At 43.0% G+C, this 20851-nt stretch overlaps 2 protein-coding genes across 9 annotated transcripts in view; one reads left to right on the top strand and one right to left on the bottom strand.

Annotated features, from left to right (window-relative positions):
* ACIN1 (apoptotic chromatin condensation inducer 1) overlaps positions 1 to 17708 on the bottom strand; it is a 37441-nt gene extending 19733 nt beyond the window's left edge. For 2 of the 7 annotated variants that reach the window (XM_032179957.2, XM_032179954.2), the window contains exons 1-7: positions 17321 to 17632; positions 15832 to 15897; positions 12872 to 12983; positions 12331 to 12450; positions 4003 to 4091; positions 1489 to 2760; positions 762 to 980 (exon numbers count right to left, since the gene is read on the bottom strand). In XM_032179957.2, coding sequence (XP_032035848.1) covers positions 762 to 980; positions 1489 to 2760; positions 4003 to 4091; positions 12331 to 12450; positions 12872 to 12983; positions 15832 to 15897; positions 17321 to 17632 — 2190 coding nt within the window. Of the gene's footprint in view, positions 1 to 761; positions 981 to 1488; positions 2761 to 4002; positions 4092 to 12330; positions 12451 to 12871; positions 12984 to 15831; positions 15898 to 16841; positions 16902 to 16935; positions 17159 to 17320 lie in introns of those variants that run through there. The other 5 variants (XM_032179956.2, XM_032179955.2, XM_058429376.1 and 2 more) reach the window with 5 other exon arrangements.
* Positions 17393 to 20826, top strand: CUNH14orf119 (chromosome unknown C14orf119 homolog). Of its 2 annotated transcripts, none has more exons than XM_058429378.1 (2): positions 17393 to 17505; positions 19996 to 20826. In XM_058429378.1, the coding sequence occupies exon 2, from the start codon at positions 19997 to 19999 to the stop codon at positions 20417 to 20419; it is 423 nt and encodes a 140-aa protein (XP_058285361.1). In that variant the 5' UTR covers positions 17393 to 17505; position 19996; the 3' UTR covers positions 20420 to 20826. The 2 variants fall into 2 exon arrangements, with proteins under 2 accessions (XP_058285361.1, XP_032035858.1); XM_032179967.2 differs by lacking the exon at positions 17393 to 17505 and adding an exon at positions 17836 to 17965.
* Positions 20827 to 20851: the final 25 nt, after the last annotated feature.

Here is a 20851-nt window from a genome sequence, read left to right on the forward strand (position 1 = left end):
AGGACATACACAGTACCAGCTCCACACACAGCCCTCTGTATCTTTATTTCATTTTAGAATAAGGAATGGAACATGGCTTAAAAATAGGTACTTCAAGAATATTTATGCCAGTTATCATTTTATCAGAATTTTTAACTTTTTTCCTTTTCCTCAGTGATCCTTGTTCTGACAATTTTTTTTTTTTTTTTTTTTGAGACAGAGTCTCGCTCTGTCACCCAGGCTGGAGTGCAGTGGCGCAATCTCGGCTCACTGCAAGCTCCGCCTCCCGGGTTCACGCCATTCTTCTGCCTCAGCCTCTCCGAGTAGCTGGGACTACAGGCGCCCGCCACCATGCCCGGCTAATTTTTTGTATTTTTAGTAGAGACGGGGTTTCACCGTGGTCTCGATCTCCTGACCTCGTGATCCGCCCGCCTCGGCCTCCCAAAGTGCTGGGATTACAAGCGTGAGCCACCGCGCCCGGCCGTTGACAATTCTTTTTTGAGAGAACTGAGAAAAGGCTGACTTCCTTTTGGCAGATAAAAGGAGGAATTATGAGGAAGAATTGACCCTGGGGGCCCTGGAGATAACCCTGCTGCTCAGCCTGATGCAGAGAACTTCTACGAACCAGGGAGCTGGAAATGAGTGAAGCAGGATTAACAGGCATCCACTACATTTCTACTGAACCTTGTCCAGACTTAACTTTTTAGTTTTATAGCAAAGACAAGAGGGAAGATCTTGCTTAATCCTCCATCTCTGTGTAGGAAGGGGACACAACAGCCTACCCGCTCAGGCTGGAACCTCTGGGTCACATGCTTTTCAGCTGGTTCAGGCTGACTCAGACGCCTTGCTGGGACAGAGCATGAGGAGGTGGAAGTCCTCTCCTTTGGCTCACAGACCTGCAGTTGTGGCACTGGTGGAGTTGCAACCTCCTGACCAGAAGAGGGATCTTTGGTTTCAGTATAGCTGGTGCTGCTGTCCCTGGAGACTCCAGGGCTCAGAGACTAAAACAAAATGGAACACATAACAAGGAAAATTATTGTATATGGTATATATTCGGTAGATTGCTGAGGTTTCCAGTTTCCATGGACCAAATTTTATACTCTGGACCTTTTTGTCTGTGTTTACTCCCATTTTGTCTGCGTTTATTCCCATTTAGTGGTCTCCTTGACCACTTATTTAACAAATTATTAAGTTTTAACTAGATGCTAGATCCTGGGACACACACGTAAAAGGGCATGCCCATATCCTCAAGAAGTTTCCATCTAGTGGAGGAGAGGAGTACGTAAATTCAACATTCTATCAAGGGACTCAAAATGAAAAAGAACCCCATTTCGGGAATCAATTAATTGAAAATTCGATTCTGAAATGAGGAGAAAGTAATCAGTGAAGGAGACTAAAGGAGGCTTTTCCTATTCCTTTCAGAAATCATGACAGGTTCTCCAGGGGCTGAAATGAAAACCACTGGAATATGACAGAACATTAATACACCCGGGATTCTCTCATACTCACTTTTCTGCTGTTGCTTGATGCTGAACGAGAACGTGAACGTGAACGTGACCTTGATCTGGACTCTGATGTTGATCTGGAGCCCACCTGGGGTCTACCACGAGGGTTGGCATGAGTACGTGCCTGGGCTACATCTCTCTGCTTGGATCTGAGCGGTGAACGAGACCGAGAACCTGAACTGTCAGGAGAGCGAGATCTTGATCTAGAACTGGAGGAGGAAGATGAGGAGGACCGGCTAGAGGATGAATCAGCTGACTGTTTCAATCTGTGGCTTGGGAGAAGGGTATGAGAAGCTCTTCTGCCTTCCTTCTGTTCCAAAGATGGCTGTTTCAGACATTCTTCAGTGATTCCTTTGGCCAGTGCTAATTCCTCAATTTTTAGAGGGAGGGGCTGAGCAGATTTGTCTGACTCAGGTTCAAGATCCTTCTGGGCTGAGTAGTCAGCCAGTGTGCTTTTCTGAACCAGAGGCAGTATACTTTCCTCTGGCACTTTCTCTGCTGGAGATTCTGCTTTGGTCTCTGAAGGACTTGACAAAGGAGACAGGCCTCCTACCAACTGGACAGTATGCTGAGATACTAATAGCTCCCTGGTCTCAGCAACTGTATTAGGAGGAGATAACTGAATGAGGACAGGGGGGGCTGGGCCTTCCATGGGCTCTATTTCTTCTTCACTATGGAGTTGTGTATGAGGTGGTGGAGAAGATGCTTCCTTCGTAAGTAAAGGTGGAGGAGTCTCCTCCTCGTTGGCAGTTTGCTCTGGCTGCACTACAAGTGAGGCCTTCTTTAGATCTTCAGTCAGTCGAGGAGGGGAAGGAGACTTCGATTTTTCCTTTAAGCTTTGTGAAGATTTTATTTCTCTTTCTTCCTCCTCAAGGGGAGATGCTGTTTTCATTTCCTTCTCCTGCTGCTGTCTGGCCAGATGACTTTTTCTAGCCTCTTCCTGGGATCTTGTAACTCTGCCTCCTCTCTCTAACACCTCCTGTTCCTGGGATCTTGTTTTGGGTCTCTCATCCATCATCTCCTCTGGTTTTACTCTAGGCATCTCTTCCCCTTCTTCCTTAAACTCTTTCAGGATTGGTGCCTCCCTAGATTTTTGTCCCTCATCATCATCTTCCTCTTCTTCATCATCTTCTTCCTCCTCCTCCTCCTCCTCCTCTTCTTCCTCCTCTGTTTTCAAATTTCGATCTGCTCTGACCCTTAGGTTTCTGGAAGGTGTTTCTTGATCCTCTTCCTCCTCAGCAGGCTGGCTGCCCTCAGAGAGTTTAGCTGCTCTTGCCTGAAAGAACAGATACACAATGGCTCCAAATGTATTTGCTCACAATCAACAGAGGAGAGAAAGTATCTAATGAAGACACCCCCAGGAAGGAGAAATTCAATGATATATACTTTCAGCAACAGAAACAGGAGAGACAGGAGACAATCACGACTAACATGGCCCTTACCGGAATCAAAATAGAGTGACCAAAAGAAATACAATGAAGCTACTTCTATGTAGTTTATTTATTTTTTATTTATTTATTTTTTGAGACGGAGTCTCGCTCTGTTGCCCAGGCTGGAGTGCAGTGGCGCAATCTCGGCTCACTGCAAGCTCCGCCTCCCAGGTTCACGCCATTCTCCTGCCTCAGCCTCCGAGTAGCTGGGACTACAGGCGCCCGCCACCACGCCCAGCCAATTTTTTGTATTTTTAGTAGAGACGGGGTTTCACTGTGGTCTCGATCTCCTGACCTCGTGACCTGCCCGCCTCGGCCTCCCAAAGTGCTAGGATTACAAGCGTGAGCCACTGTGACCGGCCTTGTAGTTTAAATTTTAGCTTCAAGCACCCTTTTTTTTTTTTTTTCAGTAAAATATTAGCAAAGCATCTAGAAAGTAAAAGGGTGGATAGAGGGCTGAGGAGAACTAACCTACTATCAATTAATACGATTATCTTTTTGTCATTTTGGTATATTTCTTTTTGTTCTTTCCTCTAATCATTTCCTTTGTACAGTCATAATTACACTACACATAACACTTTTGTATTCTGCCCACTTAGTGTTATATCATATAACCTTAAGGCTTTAATTGAATGGTTAATTATGTCATATCTTGTCTAACAATGTGCTTTAAGAATATAGAGCAGCCTGCTAATTTTCAAATTTAAACTTTTAAAAAATATTCACTTAGAAATCTGAAAGGCAGAGCAGATCTAAATAAAAAGACAAAACGAACAACAAAAACATGACAAAGAGGAGAAGGAAGATAACTGCAAAGAAATCTAGAGGCCAGGCAGTGGCTCATGCCTGTAATCCCAACCCTTTGGGAGGCTGAGGTGGAAGGACTGCGTAAGCCTAGGAGGTCGAGGCTGTAGTGAGCTGTGATTGCGCCACTGCACTGCAGCCTAGGCGAGAGAGCCAGACTCTGTCCCAAAAAAGAAAAACAAAACCCCTAAATGTAGAGACATACGAACTCGAAAAAAGTCTGAAGAAGAGAAGATATCCAAAGCATTACTAAAGAGGTGATCTTTAGGAGGTATCTGAGTTACCTGTCTGACCCTAGATGATCGTCTTTCTCCTTTCCTTGGTTTCTCATCATCAGAGTCACCTTTCTCTTCAGAAACTGAGGAGCTTTTTCCTATTGAATGAAAAAGAATCAAGTCAGATTCATGAAGTGAAGACTCATTCATGGCTTTTTAAAAATCAGGCTTTCTAATATCCAACCAATTATAGCATATGAGCCTATCAAGACATATCTGTATCGGTTTCTTTGACTTCTACACTAAAGAAAAGACTACAAAAAGCCCTAAGGTAAGGGTCTTATTGGTAATTCTTGGTGTGCACGTCTAGAATATTTTCAACGCCTCAAAGCCAATTCACATATTATAAATAACTCAAATAAATGTAAAATAATTTCCAGGGGCTTCAAACTGTCTAGCAGGATGTACAAATACAAAGTGTACTTATTTCTACAAAGTGTTCTTACTCTGAATAAAGTTTAAGCCTTCATTATGTTCTGTATCCATTTTTTTGGATTGCCTATTACTACTTTCTAATTTCAACCAAAATATTACGATTAAATATATGAATTTGCACAATAACAGACTCAAGAAATAAATACTTAGAGGAATGTTTTTCAGCGCCCTAAAGTTCCTGAAATTACTTCAAGCCAACTGGATGGGGTTTCAGAATCGGGTCCTGTCTATTAGGTTTTATGTATTAGAACTCGAGATTTTTTTTTTTTTCTGAGATGGAGTCTCACTCTGTCACCCAGGCTGGATGCAGTGGTGCAATCTTGCCTTACTGCGACCTCTGCCCCCTGGCTTCAAACCAGTCTCATGCCCCAGCCTCCTGAATAGCTGGGATTACAGGTGCCTACCACCATGCTTAGCTAATTTTCGTATTTTTAGTAGATATGGGGTTTCACCCTGTTGGACAGGCTGCTCTCAAACTCCTGACCTCAAGTATCTGCCCGCCTTGGCCTCCCAAAGTGCTGGGATTACAGGCATGAGCTCAGGTTTTTCTTTTTTTCTTTTTTTTTTTTTTTTTTGAGACAGAGTTTTGCTCTTGTTGCCCAGGATGCAGTGCAATGGCATGATCTAGGCTCAAGACAACCTCCACGTCCTGGGTTCAAGCGATTGTCCTGCTTCCGCCTACTGGACAGCTGGGACTGCAGGCGCACGCCACCATACCTTGCTAATTTTGGTATTTTTTACAGAGACGGGGTTTCATCATGTTGCCTAGGCTGGTTCGAACTCCTGGGCTCAAGCAATCCACCCGCGTTGGCCTCCTAAAGTTCTGGAATTACAGGCGTGAGCCACCGCACCTGGACTAGGTAAGGTTGTTTTTTTTTTGTTTTTAAGAAAAAAAAAGTTCTATTAAAAGAAAGCTTGGAAACCACCAATCTAGGTTATCCTGAATAATAAATCTATGTAAAACTGAAAGAAAGTTTCACTCAAATTCCATGAAGGAAGGTAAGTGGGTAAATCACTTAAGTAATTTGGGTCTCAATATCTTTCTTTTTATACAGCGTTTTACTCTGTCACCCAGGCTGGAGTGCAGTGGCATGATCATGGCTCACTGCAGCCTCAGCCTCCAGGGCTCAAGTAATCCTCCCACCCCGGTCTTCCCAAAGTGCTGAGATTAAGGTCTAAACCACTGTGCCCGAGTCTCAAATGTCACAATTGAGAAAAAGGAGGGGCTGTATTAGATGATTTCTAAATCTCCTACCAGAATTAAGATCAACTAGGCGGCCAGGCACGGTGGCTCACGCCTGTAATCCCAGCACTTTGAGAGGTCAAGGCAGGGGGATCACGAGGTCAGGAGATCAAGACCATCCTGGCTAACATGGTGAAACCCCGTCTCTACTAAAAATACAAAAAATTAGCCAGGCGTGGCGGCAGGCACCTGTAGTCCCAGCTACTCGGGAGGCTGAGGCAGGAGAACAGCGTGAACCTGGGAGGTGGAGCTTGCAGTGAGTCAAAATTGCACCACTGCACTCCAGCCTGGGCGACAGAGCGAGACTCCGTCTCAAAAAAAAAAAAAAAAGATCAACTATGTAGAGTAGCAATACTAACATCAATGAGAACCAGTTTAGAAAATAGCAGGAAGATAATTATATTCCAGATACTTAATCAGCTAGATTGGACTCAATGTTAATACAGTACAAAAGGTTTAAATGATCTACAAAACCATGTTGTATTGTAATAGTGCAAATAAAGCAGATGGTATGCAGCTCTAACCCAAGATCTTCTCTCTTATTTCTTTTTTTTTTTTTCTGAGACGGAGTCTTGCTCGTCACCCAGGCTGGAGTGCAATGGCATGATTTCGGTTCACTGCAACCTCCACCTCCTGGGTTCAAGCAATTCTCCTGCCTCAGCATCCTGAGTAACTGGGATTACGGGCGCCCGCCACCACGCCTGGCTAACTTTTGTATTTTTAGTACAGATGGGGTTTTGCCATGTTGGCCAGGCTGGTCTCGAACTCCTGACCTCGTGATCCCCGCCCCCTCCCCCCGCTTGGCCTCCCAAAGTGCTGGGATTACAGGTTTAAGAGTTTTGCTCTTGTTGCCCAGGATGGAGTGCAATGGCATGACCTAGGCTCACTGCAACCTCCGCCTCCCGGGTGTAAGCCACAGTGCCCGGCCTTCTCTCTTATTTCTATATCCTTACAATCTAAAATGAACTAGGCGAATGCTTCTGTAATAATAATTAAAAAATCAAAATGAGGCTGGGCGCGGTGGCTCACACTGTAATCCCAGCACTTTGAGAGGCTGAGGCGGGCAGATCACGAGATCAGGAGTTCGAGACTAGCCTGCCCAATAAGGTAAAACCTCATCTCTACTAAAAATACAAAAAAAAATTTTAGCTGGGCGTGGTGGCGCACGCCTGTAGTCCCAGCTACTCAGGGGGCTGAGGCAGAAGAATCGCTTGAACCTCGGAGGCAGAGGGTGTAGTGAGCCGAGATGGCGCTATTGCACTCCAGCCTGGGTGACAGAGCGAGACGCCATCTCAAAAAAAAAAAAGAAAAAAAAACCCAAAATGAAACTAATGAAATCAATTAGAAGACTACATATATTTTGTAAAACTTTACTTCATGATCATTTGATTAAAAGGACCTCTGAGTATATACCATTTCATATCTGGGTAAGTGAAGAAAGATTTGTGTTATGGTTGTTCATACAGGATATATGGTTAGAATATATAGGAATAGGCCAGACTCTTTAGCAAACATTTGAATATATCTGTAAGACAGTAGTGCAGTGAAATGAAATAATCATTTCATAATTCAGTGATCTGAAATAGCCTAAGTTATAAAATAAGTAAAACCAAAATAAAAAGTTTTCATAAATGTTAGGCAAAGTTCCTTTGCAAGTATCAGTGAAAGAAGCTGATTTATCTCACACACACCAAAAAAAAAAAAAAAGGCATGTACAAGGTTGGTCAGAGATAAATGTGTTAAAGTCAAGGCTGGGTGCAGTGGCTCACGCCAGTAATCCCAGCACTTTGGGAGGCCGAGGCGGGCAGATCACGAGGTCAGGAGATCGAGACCATGGTGAAACCCCGTCCCTACTAAAAATACAAAAAAGAAAAAAAAAAAAAATTAGCCGGGCATGGTGGCAGGCGCCTGTAGTCCCAGCTACTCGGGAGGCTGAGGCAGAAGAATGGTGTGAACCCGGAAGGCAGAGCTTGCAGTGAGCAGAGATCGCACCACTGCACTCCAGCCTGGGCGACAGAGCAAGACTCCATCTCAAAAACAACAACAACAACAACAAAAAAACAAGAAAGTCAAATAACTGAGTTGCAATTTTAAAATTAGTATGTACAAGCAAAACAGCTTCTTTACCTACCTACTGTGAATTATATGCTATTTATTGAATTATAATGTTATTTTTGATACTGTAAAACTGCAGTGATAGGATTTCTGGATGATTACTCCTCTGGAAGAACTCATAGTAAGTCATCAAAGAGATCTGGAGAAATGAGCAGGGCTGTTCAGAAAGTTCTGGTCATCACTGTTTTGCAATAAAAGCAGAAACTGGAGGGGCCTCAGACATGAAACAAGAAATTAGTCAGCAATGCAAAATATAAAGAGATGAGGAATCTCTAATTCCTTGGAAAGAGCTAATGTGATGCAGACAAACTTCTGAAAAAGGTGATACCTTCTATTATAAGAACATGGCCACACTGAATGTCTTAGGCCAGATGTTAGTAACATGTGTAGACAGTGAGCGCTTTAGCTAAGGGTGGAGCTGATACTGATAACAGGCTAATAAATACATTTCAGGATTCGAAAAACAAGTTAGGGTAAATACTAGATTTCCAAGAGTCCAAAGCCAGAAGTCTTCACAGAAAGGAAAAGGCAGTTGCTAGACAATGCAGGATATATTAAAGTGCAGAATGTTTAAGGGTTATAGAGGAAATAGTTCTTCATCCTAGAAAACAAATTCCTGGGCAGGATTTGTGGGACCAAAGTAAGGTAGCCAGAGATCAAAGAAAAGCCTGTGGCTAAAAGGTAACCTTAGGTGTGAATGAGAAGCAGGAATGAAGAGAATACAGACCTGGAAACAATGCCAAACCTAAATCTGACTCATGTTAGACCTGTAAGTTACCTAGCATTTCTCTAAAATTTCAGCATCCAGGTTTTAATATGGAGAAAAAGGAATGAGGGGCATACTCTATAAGCCAAAGGCTGGCTAAAATCACCTTTGTTAAAGAATCAATATTCTGATTATCCATTTTAAAATGTATTTTGTTAGTTTGAGCTCTTTTTGAAAAAATTAAGGACAGTAAGAATTTCTGTACACACAGTCATGATATAGAAGGAAATTCAGACAATTTATGACTATGGTAGGTGGATAATGAGTCCCAACACCTTAGAAATATCTGAAGAAAGTGATGGAGACGTAAGAGGGAAGTCAGATAGGATTTTATAAATCAATTATCTCTTTGAGACAGGGTTTCACTCTGTTGTCTGCCACCTTGACCACTAGGGCCCAAGCAATCTTCCCACCTCAGCCTCCCGAGTAGTTGGGACCATAGGCATCTGCCATCACAGTCAGCTAATGTTTTCTATTTTTTTGTACAGATAGGACTCACTATGTTGCTGAGGCCAATCTCCTGGGAGATCCTCCCACCTCAGCCTCCCAAAGTGCTAGGATTACAGGTGTGAGACACCACACCTGGACAAACCAATTCTTCCTTCCTATTTGGGATTTTGCCAATAGCACATAAACAGGAGGATGCTGGAATATAAACCAAAGATCTTGATAAATTATAACACTGAAAAACTCTTCCTTCAGTTAGTCATTCATAAAATGAATTGGTCAACTGAACCACTCAGGGACTTTTTAAAAAATGTAGAGTCCCAGGACTCCCATTCCTTGAGATTCTTTGGGTAGGGGCCAGGAATCCATATTCTTAAACATAGTAATATTAAAACAAATACAAAATCTCCCGCAGGTGCCAGTAGCGTTTAGAAAAATGTTAGTAGGAAACTTAATCAAAATTTGTTATTCAAGAGAGAACCCCAAAACATTCAAAGCCAACAAATAAGCTGCCATTGCAATGGCATACTGGCATATGGCAGACTGAGATTCTACACCTGGAAGAATCTGATTTCTGGGCAAACACTAGGGTTAATGCTGATTCAACTAAGCACTGATAGAACTCCAAACGGCCACTCCATTCAGGACCTTAACTAAATTTTGTACCACATCTATAATGGGATTCTTATCTAAGCCAAGATCAGAGGTAGGAAAATTTATGGCATAAAGGACACTGAAGAGCATTTACAGCAATTATGAGCAGTACTCTACAATTTACTACATTCACACTTTCCAATTTATTTTTCACCTTTTTATTTTTTTAACCTCTGGGTTTCTCCATCAATTACTAGCCATGGGCAGGGTCTTACTGATGACATAAAGCACTGAAAAGACTGGCTACCCTTACTCTAAATCTTTGCTTTTGAAATCTATTTCAGAAATCATTTCTCTTTTTCATTTCAAATTATATTAAGAACTGACAGCCTCTCTTTTTAAAGAGAGGTCCTTATCAAATCATGGTCCTATTAAGAATTTTCAATGGTTCCCCCATTACCTATAGAACTAAAAAAAAAACCCTCATACTTATTGGCCTGGCATTTAAAGCCCTCTGTATATCACCCTCTTCTACCTTTTAAATTGTTTTGCTGACTATTCTTGAATGTGAAATACTCTACTCTGGCTAGATTAGTCTACTACCTCTCCTTTAAAAATACCATATTCATTCCTACCTCTCTGCCTTTGTTCCTTCCTAAAAATATCTTCTTGCATCCTCTCTGCCAAACCATTTCTAAGGCTCAGCTCAAATCCTGTATCTCCGTATGAGGCTTTCTCTAATCACTGTAGTCCTCAGAGCTCTTCCACTCTTTTGTCTGTATCATTGTCACATACTATCTTCTGTTGTTCGATTTATGTGTAATTGTTCTCTCTTCCTAACAGACTTTATGCTGTGCTAACTCCCAACATACTCTCACACAGAGATATGTATGCAGTAGGAATTCAATAAATATATATTTTTAGTTTTATGTGAGAAGAAATACTGACAATTTTAGAAGAGATTTCTCTTTCCTCTTGGCTTTAAAATCAGGGGGGAAAGGGCGCAGGGAGCAAAGTGGATCAGCTGAGGGTCTACTATTCTCATATTTCAGGAGAAAAGAGGTCCCTAAGGAACTCAATAATTCCAAAGTATTGGCCAGTATTTTCTTACTAAAAGATTTCTAAAAATGTCTTTCTGGGTCTAAGACTAGGACCAAGAAAAACAGGGACTGAGTAAAACAGGACCTTAAAACTAGACTCAAAGGCTATTTTCTCTAGCCTTTTGGAAAATTTCTTTCCCACCATTAAATATCTCCTAAAAAATCTATTTCCATGAAGAGTCTATCGCTGCTCAGCCTTTTAACTAAAATCAAGCGTAGTCCATGAAGGAATTCTATATTAATCAGAAGAGCTGGAAACTTCCATACATCCTAAAAACACTGATTACGGTGGATTCCGCACCCCCCTCAACATTACTAATTATTCAAAATACTTGTTAAGTTACACATTGGTTTAATGTATCTACTAACAATCCACGTCTTATATACATATTAAGTATCCCTTTTCCAAAATGCTTGGGATCACAAGTGTTTTAGATTTTGGATTTTTGAATATTTGCATTATACTTTCTGATTCAGCATCCCTAATCTGAAAACCCAAAATCTGAAATGCTCTGATGAGCATTTCCTTTGAGTGTCATGTGAATGCTCAGAAAGTTTTGGGTCTTTGGATTAGGCATGCTCAACCTATACATGCTCTCCTCAAAGTATACTGACTTAGACAGGTAGTTCCCAAAAGACAAAGGCTATATTTATAGACTTTTGCTTGAGATATTATGCAAAATTGGGTGCTTATTATGATTATATACATTTTTTGAGACACAGTCTCACTCTATTGTCCAGGCTGAAGTGCAATGGTGCAATCTTGGCCCACTGCAACCTCTGCCTCCCGGGTTCAAGCGATTCTCCTGCCTTAGCCTCCCGAGTCACTGGGATTACAGGTGCCTGCCACCATACCTGGCTAATTTTTATATTTTTAGTAGGGACAGGGTTTTGCCATGGCTTTTTCACGGTTTTTCTAGGCTGGTCTGGCACTCCTGACCTCAGGTGATCCATCTGCCTCGGCCTCACAAAGTGCTGGGATCAGAGGCGTGAGCGACCGCACACAGCATGGGTGCTTAATATTTTCTATAATGTGAAGAAATTAATTAATCTTGCCTGAACCAATCCCATATACTAGGTTAGAGCTCCCTATTATAATATGCTCACATAATACTCTGCGTTGCCTTGCACAGTGGCCAATACAACTGTAACTAATGTCCATCTCCTCACTAGACTAAGTTTCTTGGGGCTGAGACTTGTTTCTTTCTTTACTATATTCCTAGTGCCTACCATGTGCCTGGTATACAGCAAGTACACAATGAAAATCTGTTGATTAAACCACAGCAGATACCCAATTCGAGAGGGTGACTGAATGTGTTAACACGTAATATACACAATTGGTGAAGAGATGAAAAAGAGTTGACTGTTGCCAAATTCAGAGGTAGAAGAGTTGAAGAGGTACAGATGAGAAGAAAAATCACACTGCTTCGTAAAACACTGAGAAGGTAACACAATATATGGGTGAAAGCAGACTTCAAAAAGGGTATACTTTCCATGAGAAACAGATGTCAAATATTAATGTCACAGAATTTCCCTGGGACTTTCATGGAGGCTTAGCATGAAAGGAGGTGTAACTACCTCCCCCCACCAACTACGCAGGATTGACAAAACAGCGCAGTGGGGAGGGAGATACGTACTGGGCGAATGTCTGCTGAGCTCCAGCTCTGGTCTCTCCAGGCTGCTCTGAAAGTCAGGAGGCAGCAGGGAAGCCACTCCCTCAGGATGGATCATCTCGTCCTCCGACTCAGCTGAAGCTTCTGCAAAGTACAGATCGGGTCGGGGCAGGGAGGGAGTGAAGGACTCAGCATGTAGGAATATGTAGAGGAGTGAAGGAGGTCAGGCAAAGTCACAGATACAGAGTTACATACCAAAAAGAGCACCGTATACAAAGAAAAAAACTCCCTGGGATTCAGCTCTACTTCATCTAAATGGTAGCTTAATTTACTTATAACTCTTCCTGTTGGCAGGAATCCTCTTCTAACAAGACAGTCAAATTAAGTGTCCTCTTCCCTGACAAAAGTAAATAGTAAATCACTTGGCTTCATGGGCTATGAAAGCAAGTAAGTAGCAGTCTCAGCCTCACTTATTTCTGAAATTGTCTAGTCACACAGGCCTATCTACTTGGTGACAGGGATAAGAATGACGAACTCCTTGTTAAAAGTGACAATCTGGGCTTACCTTCAAGTTCTGCAGCTTCTCGAGCTTCCCGTTCCAGACGCTGCCTAAGTAGCTCCTGCTGCTTTTCCAGATACTGTTTTATGAAACTGTTCTGGCTCATTTCCTCACCAATCTGTGTAGAGGAAATGAAAAAAGAGGGTCTAGGAAAACAAACCAGGAGAATGCAAAGAACAACATTCCATGGAGCAAAGGTCCACTCCTTATAGTTGGACCCACGAAAGATAACTAAAATGTTGGAAGGCTTTTTTTTAAGTCAGTTCTATATTGAAGAACAGAATAGCCTGAGTCACAAAAAAAAAAAAGGGCAAAAAGAAGATAATTTTTTTGTTTTAAATTTTTTGTTTTAAATATTCAGTTCCCAAAGAGTGATACTGGTATACAAATTACTTTTATTTTTATTTTTTGAGACAGAGTTTCACTCTGTTGCCCAGGTTGGAGTGCAGTGGCGTGACCTTGGCTCACTGCAACCTCTGCCTTCTGGCTTCAAATGATTCTCCTGCCTCAGCCTCCTGAGTAGCTAGGATTACAGGTGTGCACCACCACACTTGGCTAATTTTTATTTTTAGTAGAGACGGGGTGTCACTATGTTGATCAGACCGGTCTCAAAACTCCTGACCTCAAGTGATCCACCTGCCTCAGCCTCCCAAAGTGCTGGCATTACATGCTTGAGCCACCGTGCCCAGCCACAAATAACCTTAAATTAAAATTCCTGTAATTATACCTCTTAGGCTAAATTCCTAGATTACGTGGAAGATTATCTAAAGGGTAATCTAAAATTTCCTTTTGGTAGTATCAAGACTGAAACATGGTGGCTCACATCTGTAATCCCAGTACTTTGGGAGGCTGAAGTGGGAAGACTGCTTGAGCTCAGGAGTTCAAGACCAGTCTCAGCAACATGGCGAAACCCGTCTCTACTAAAAATACAAAAAGCTGGGCATATTGTGGTGTGAGTTTGTCATCCTGGCTACTCAGGAGGTGGTGGATGCAGTAAGCCGAGATTGTGCCACTGCACTCCAGCCTGGGTTAAAGAGCAAGACTCCATCTCAAGAAAAAAAAAAAAAGCCAGTTCCTCCAAAAGATCAACCGTTACCTATCCAGGAAATTTTTTTTTTTTTTTTTTTTGAGACAGAGTATCACTTTGTCACCCAGGCTGGAGAGCAATGGCGTGATCTCGGCTTGCTGCAACCTCCGCCTCCTGGGTTCAAGACATTCTCCTGCCTCAGTCTCCTGAGTAGCTGGGATTACAGACATGTGCCACTACACCCAGCTCATTTCTGCATTTTTAGTATAGATGGGGTTTTGCCATGTTGGCCAGGCTGGTCTCAAACTTCTGACCTCAGGTGATCCACCCACCTTGGCCTCGCAAAGTGCTAGCATTACAGGCGTGAGCCACAATGCCCGGCCTCATATCCAGGAAACATGTTATCAAACATCTCCAAAATTCAAGTATAGTATTTAAAAGTATGAAATCAAGAGACTAAGAAAAGGGATATCCATTCAGCACTTAGACAAAGTTATAACTCCATTTTGTCTGGGTGAAAGGAAATCCTTGGTAACAGGAGCTTATGCCTTTTCCTATTTTTTTTTTCTGTAATACAGATTCCCAAGTTGCTCTTCTGACCTCCAGCTTTCTCTTCACAAGTTCTCCTCCCTAGAACCTTCTTGCTTAGCAAGTCCTATTTAGAACTGAAAAAGCAAAAAACCTGAATACTTTCTATGTTATTAGTCATGTTTCCTAAACATAGTAAATGTTTATTTTCACCTGAAGTAGAAATGAGTCTCTTGGCACTCAATGGACATTGCTGAAGGGTGGGTTGCATGTGTATTACAGAATAGGCATGTTTGCTGCACAACCCCTGTGTTAATAAAAGCAAAGCTTCAAAGACTAAAATGCAATGGGTAAAAGGAATACAATTAAGCTGATTAACTATGCAGTTTCTTATGCTTGTTACTTAATTGAATCTCTGAAAGCTGGCTAGATTATGATACTTACAGCTTAATGAGGTGATAACAAGGGAGTAGGAGGGCTCTCTTGTTTTCCACAGTATCCTGAGACTTCATCTAGTACTGAGGCTGCACACCGTTGTTTTAACAAAGACTTGGATTTTTCCTTTAAGTATATGACACATTATAATGAGGGGATTTTTAAAAGCTGAAAGAAACTTTAAGAGACTGTGCAGCCTAATGATTTTTGGATTTTAACTATGGAATAATTTAAAAATCTTATGCAGAAACTCAATAGTTAAAGCAGATAAAAGTAGATCTAATCTAGTTTAAGGGAGGAGTATGAGCCTTGCTTACTTGGGAAAAAGGTATTTCCCCTGGGAAGCTCTCCAAAGCAGCTCCACAAAACCCCAAGAGGGCAGTTATAAACCCATGGGTTTAGTCTGTTTCTCATATTACAGATAAGGAAATGGAGGAAACCAAGGTCTCCAAAGGTTGTTTCTTATCCTAAGTAAAGGAGGTATTAGTAATGTTTACGAGTAAGTGCATTGAGTTAGTAGTTAACACTAGTAGTGGTGGGTGACTTACACAGGACTGAACCCTTGGAAAATCTACATCAACAAGAGTTCTTAATCAGCAACTATTTCCCTACACTGCCATATTGGTGGTCTACTTCACATCTATACTCAAAGACATCAACTACCTTTCCTAAATTCATGGCAGATAAATGACTTCAGATCTCTGTACTACACGTAATTAATGGAAGCCACACCTTTCTGCACATGCCATTTCAATTATTATAAACTAATAGCGCCTCTGATTCTGTTCTTTACTCCAGGCCCTTGTATACAACTGGGTTGATTAGAATTCAACTGTCCTGGTTTGAGAACATTTCTGACCAAGAGAACTTAGGAAAATAGTCATGAGGAATTAAGCATCAAATATACAACACCACGTCCTTCCATGTGTCTGTATATCCAAAGAGCACACTCCATTGAATACACCTTCTTTCTCACCTGGGAATTTGGCTGGAATGCAGCATGGGGTGTTGAGTGTTTCTGTAAATTTTCTAGCATTAGAGCCTGGTATAGAGAAGGGTAAAAGTCAGAAATGATGAGGAAAAAAAAAGAAAAACCCCAACCTCTACCACAACCTCTTAATTAAATGCAATGATTTAAATACACACAATTAAACTGTATTCCTTTTTCAGGGACCTGAAAACCCTTTACTAACACTGTTCTCATTCATCTTCAGAAGACCCTTAAAGGTAGCCATGGTTACTGTTACTAAATGTACAGATATAAAATGCAGGCACACAGAATCAGTGACCTGGCTATGTCATAATATCAGTAATAGAACCAGTACTAAAATCCCTATTATCTTCTGCACTTTTGCCAAGTGCCCCTTCTAAATCTGATCATGCAAGTAAAATTACTTAAAATACTCAAACCAACCGTGGGGCTCCTGGTTTTTGCCTGACGGAATTACTTGGTCAAAGGGTCACCCAGGACTAGAGTCAATTTGTATAATTTCCAGTACTGTGGCACCTAGATCTATCAAATTTATAAAACTTTCAAAGAGGAAGCTACAGAAAAAAATGACCACAGACCCTGTAAACTGTGGTCTAACCTAGTCCATCTACACACACACACACAAACACACACACACAAAAAACTATCAGCTTCTGTATAAGCAACGGTCTGCCAACTCAACCCTCGAGCCAACCCAGACCTAATCTGCACTACCTGCCACGTATCCTATTGAACTCTAATGAAAACCAAGACATCCTCATTTTCCCTTCTTTAAACCAAACCTATACACTCGAATTGAGCTACACCTACCTCATGACAATCCCACCTTAATCTACTCAAACCGATTCAAAATCCCCAATATCTATCAACCTGCCTCGCCTCTCTCACCAATATTCACCAAATTCTGAACCACCCAAATTGCCACTAGATGCCCTATAAATTAGAGACCTCTCTCTCATCAAGTCCCTTCAAATAAAGGTCTCTCTTCATCTCACCTCCTCATCTAATCGTGCAGACATTTTACACTACCCCAATCCCATTCCTGCGGATAGCGATACCAATCCCATCCACCCCTCCGCGCAACTATACCCCTAACTCCGACCCAGCCCAACTCGCCCCCCTCAGGCCAGCAACGCCGTAGGTAGTGGGATTTAACTCCTTCTGCAGCGCATGCGCCGAAACCACAGATACAAACAAGGAGGGGGTGGGGGAAGGAGGAAGGAGCTTAAGACACTCCTGGAGAGTAGTGCACACCCTCCCATTTGGGCTCGCGCTGCTGCCGTTAAGGCGGGAACCGGCGCGATCTCCATTCCAGCGCGAATCTCATCAACCACCGTGCGCGCGGATCCAGAGGCTCGCGCTGGCGGCCTGAGCGAGCTCGCGCCGAGCCCGGATACTGCGCCTGCGCCGCGGCAGAGGCTCGTCTCTACCGGGTCCGCTCTCCTCCGACACCCCAGCAACGCCGACTCCTCACCCCTTTGAGCCGCTTGACCAGGGCACTCTTCTGCCCGCTCTTGGCTAGGCCTCGCTGCTCCAGTGCGGCCTTCAGGTCGGTCACCCGCAGCGCCTGAAGAGGCTTCCCGTCCAGAGTCACCTCCTCCAGCTCCGCCATCTTGCGTGAGGTACTCGGGTCCGTCCCGACGGCTTCGGGCATCTTCGGTAATTTCCGCCAACGCCCTTCGAACGTACCGAGATGACCCCGCCCACTGCCATACTCTACCCCTCGATTACCACTCAGAACTCCCCGGGTTCCTCCGGATGTCCTCGGATGTTTCCGTCTCCACATCGGCACCAATCAATTCTTTCCATCCGCCCTGCAGCGCCCCTTTTCTCGTCCTGCTTTCAGGCTCGGTTTTCTTCGTCTTGCCGAAGCTTTGAATCGAATATATTCGGAAGCCCTCGACTCTGGTATAACCATAATCGGAGATGTTCGTTTATCTCCGGACCTAGAGATGAGGCGCTGGGGCGCTTGGGTGTTTGGGGCGGGTCCGAGGCCGGAAGTGCGTGGGCTCTCGGGCTGGCCCAGCTTAGGGTTTTCAGGAAATTTGGAAGCTGCTGCGGTAGTTGGAGTCTAAGGACTCGTGACAATCTTCGGGTGCCCTCCGAGAGAAAAGGGGAGGTAAGCGGGGTAGAAGTACCTCTATGGGCCGGGTCAGACTCGGTGTTTGCGGATTACCCTAATAGGGCAAGCCTCCTACTCCTTAACGCAAAGAGCTTCTGCCCTCTGTCCTCTGAATCCTAGCCACTCCCACCCATCTTAGGCTTTTTTTGGGGAGGGGCGGGGGGCTGGTGCGGAATCAGAATAACAAGCTCCGTGGCCTCCAAAGTGGGTAAGAGGCATCGCCGTGTCTTCGGACCCAGACTATGAACTGATCTATGACGCTGAACTTTAGTTTGAGTTTGCCTTGGAAGCCATGTGGCAAGATTCTGGGAAAGTTCTTCCTTGCTCCGCAGAAGAGAGTAAGTTCCCTTGGAGGAACTGCTTCCTGTAGGGCAAGAACTGAAAAATGCAAGCGCCCTGAACTTTTTTGGTACTTGAACTAATATTAATTGTTTAGGGGCTTCTTTCTTTGTCACTACCAATCCTCCAACTTGATGCAGAAGAAACACAAACAGTAAAATAGGTCACAGACAAATAGTTTAGAGATTTAAGAGATACGTTAGAGATTTAAGAGACTGAAAACTATTAAAGTCAAATTGGCTGATCTTTCCATTGCATTCATGATGCAAAATTAATGGTAAGGCGCCGGGCGCAGTGGCTTGCGCCTATAATCCCAGCACTTTGGGAGGCCGAGGCGGGCGGATCACTTGAGGTCAGGAGTTGGAGACCAGTCTGGCCAACATGGTGAAACCCCTCTCTACTAAAAATACAAACAAATTAGCCGGGCGTGGTGGCGTACGCCTATAGTCCCAGCTACTTGAGGCAGGAGAATCGCTTGAACCCAGGAAGCAGAAGTTGAGATCACACCATTGCACTCCAGCCTGGGTGACAGAGCAAGACTCCGTCTCAAAAAAAAAAAAAAAAAAAAAAAAAAAAAAATTAACGGCAAGGCACCAATAGATACCATACTAAAAAAAAAAAGTTTTTTTTTTTTTGTCACTCCACTCTGACCCAGGCTGGAGTGCAGTGACGCGATCAGGGCTGACTGCAGTCTCAACCTCCCGGGCTCAGGTGATCCTCCTACCTCAGTCTCCTAAGTAGCTAGGACTACAGGTAGGCACCTCTACGCCCAACTAATTTTTTTATTTCTTGTAGAGATGAGGTTTTGTCATGTTGCCCAGGCTGGTCTCGAACACCTGGGTTCAAGCGATCCTCTTGCCTCGGCCTCCCAAAGTGCTGAGATTACTTTGGAAGTGCAAGAACCACCGCGTCTGGCCCATACTAAATATTAAGGACAATTGTTTAAAGACATGGATTGTCATAAAATAGTGTAACACTTGTTAGATCTCTAAGCCAACAAACCAACTGGACTCTTTTTCAAAAAAGTCTCAAACACCCGGGCTTCTGGTTCTTTCATGCGTTACCTTATTTTGAGCAAGGTCCTTACTCTGCTCTTTAACTTTTCCTGGTGCTTTACAGGAAATGTAAGGAGGTAACGGATGTTATGGAGTTCTTGGCATATTTCAGAGGCTTATGTGCACATTGAAGGCTCTTTCATCATAAATAACATTTTTTCTTTCTTCCCCCACTGTTGATAGCTGCAAAACAATTAGCGTCAGCCTTGACCAGCTGCACGAACTAGATTTTAAAATGTGTCTTTTTTCATTTTGGAGAAGATGTGATGGACCAACATTAATCATTGTTTTTTTCTTTACCCACCCTGGCACATAGAATTAAGAGGAAGAGAACGAACAAGAAATATATTAGTTATTTTTAGGTTCTTTATAAGAAAGATGGAGGGAGACAGTGGGTAGGGAAGAATGGATTTGAAAAAGGCAGGCAAATAGGAAACGAAGTTATTTTTGGTGATTTCTCTAAGGTAGTTGGATAATAATCTAAATAAAGGACTATTATTTGGGGTCTTTGAATTCATAAAAAGTAATTTTCTCTGTAGATGCTAATTGAGTGTGGTAAGATGTCTTGTTGCATAAAAGTTGTATTTTCGTTGCTCTACCTGGAGAGCATATAACAGTGCTTTTATGTTTCAGGATGCCACTGGAGTCATCCTCTTCAATGCCACTGTCCTTCCCATCCCTCTTACCCTCAGTACCACACAATACTAACCCTTCCCCTCCTCTGATGTCTTACATCACCTCCCAGGAGATGAAGTGTATTCTTCACTGGTTTGCCAATTGGTCAGGTCCCCAGCGTGAACGTTTCCTAGAGGACCTGGTAGCTAAGGCAGTGCCAGAAAAATTACAGCCACTGCTGGATAGTCTGGAGCAGCTTAGTGTGTCTAGGGCAGACCGACCACCTTCTATCTTTGAGTGCCAGCTACATCTTTGGGATCAGTGGTTTCGAGGCTGGGCTGAGCAGGAGCGCAATGAATTTGTCAGACAGCTGGAGTTCAGTGAGCCAGACTTCGTGGCAAAGTTTTACCAAGCAGTGGCTGCTACAGCTGGTAAGGACTGATAGGCATTCAGACCAAAGAAGATAACCATAGCTGATGGAGCCATGACTCTCTACAATGATAACTCAATTCAAATGTGTCGCCTAAAGCTCTGGAACTGGTATTCCGACCAGCTGACTGAACTCACTGACCAGTACAGGCATGGTTATTTCAACATTAATAGCATGTCAACTGGACTCCTATTTGTAAATGTTATCAATCTAAGCAATCCAGCTCATCAGTCTACTAGTTTGCTTCTTTCCAGAGATGTCAAATCCTCAAGAATTTGATGGCTTCTTCTGCAGCTATAACCACAAGGAACCTACACATTATAACTCAAGTCCACTGCTGGCTCATGAAATGTGTAAAGTAGAACCCTCCTTCCCGAGAAATAAGACAGGACAATAAAAGGTGGTGTTTTTATACTTTACCTGGATTCCATTGGCTGGTTTTAC

Source organism: Hylobates moloch, unplaced genomic scaffold (genome assembly GCF_009828535.3).
Source record: "Hylobates moloch isolate HMO894 unplaced genomic scaffold, HMol_V3 SCAFFOLD_16, whole genome shotgun sequence".
NCBI lineage: Eukaryota > Metazoa > Chordata > Mammalia > Primates > Hylobatidae > Hylobates > Hylobates moloch.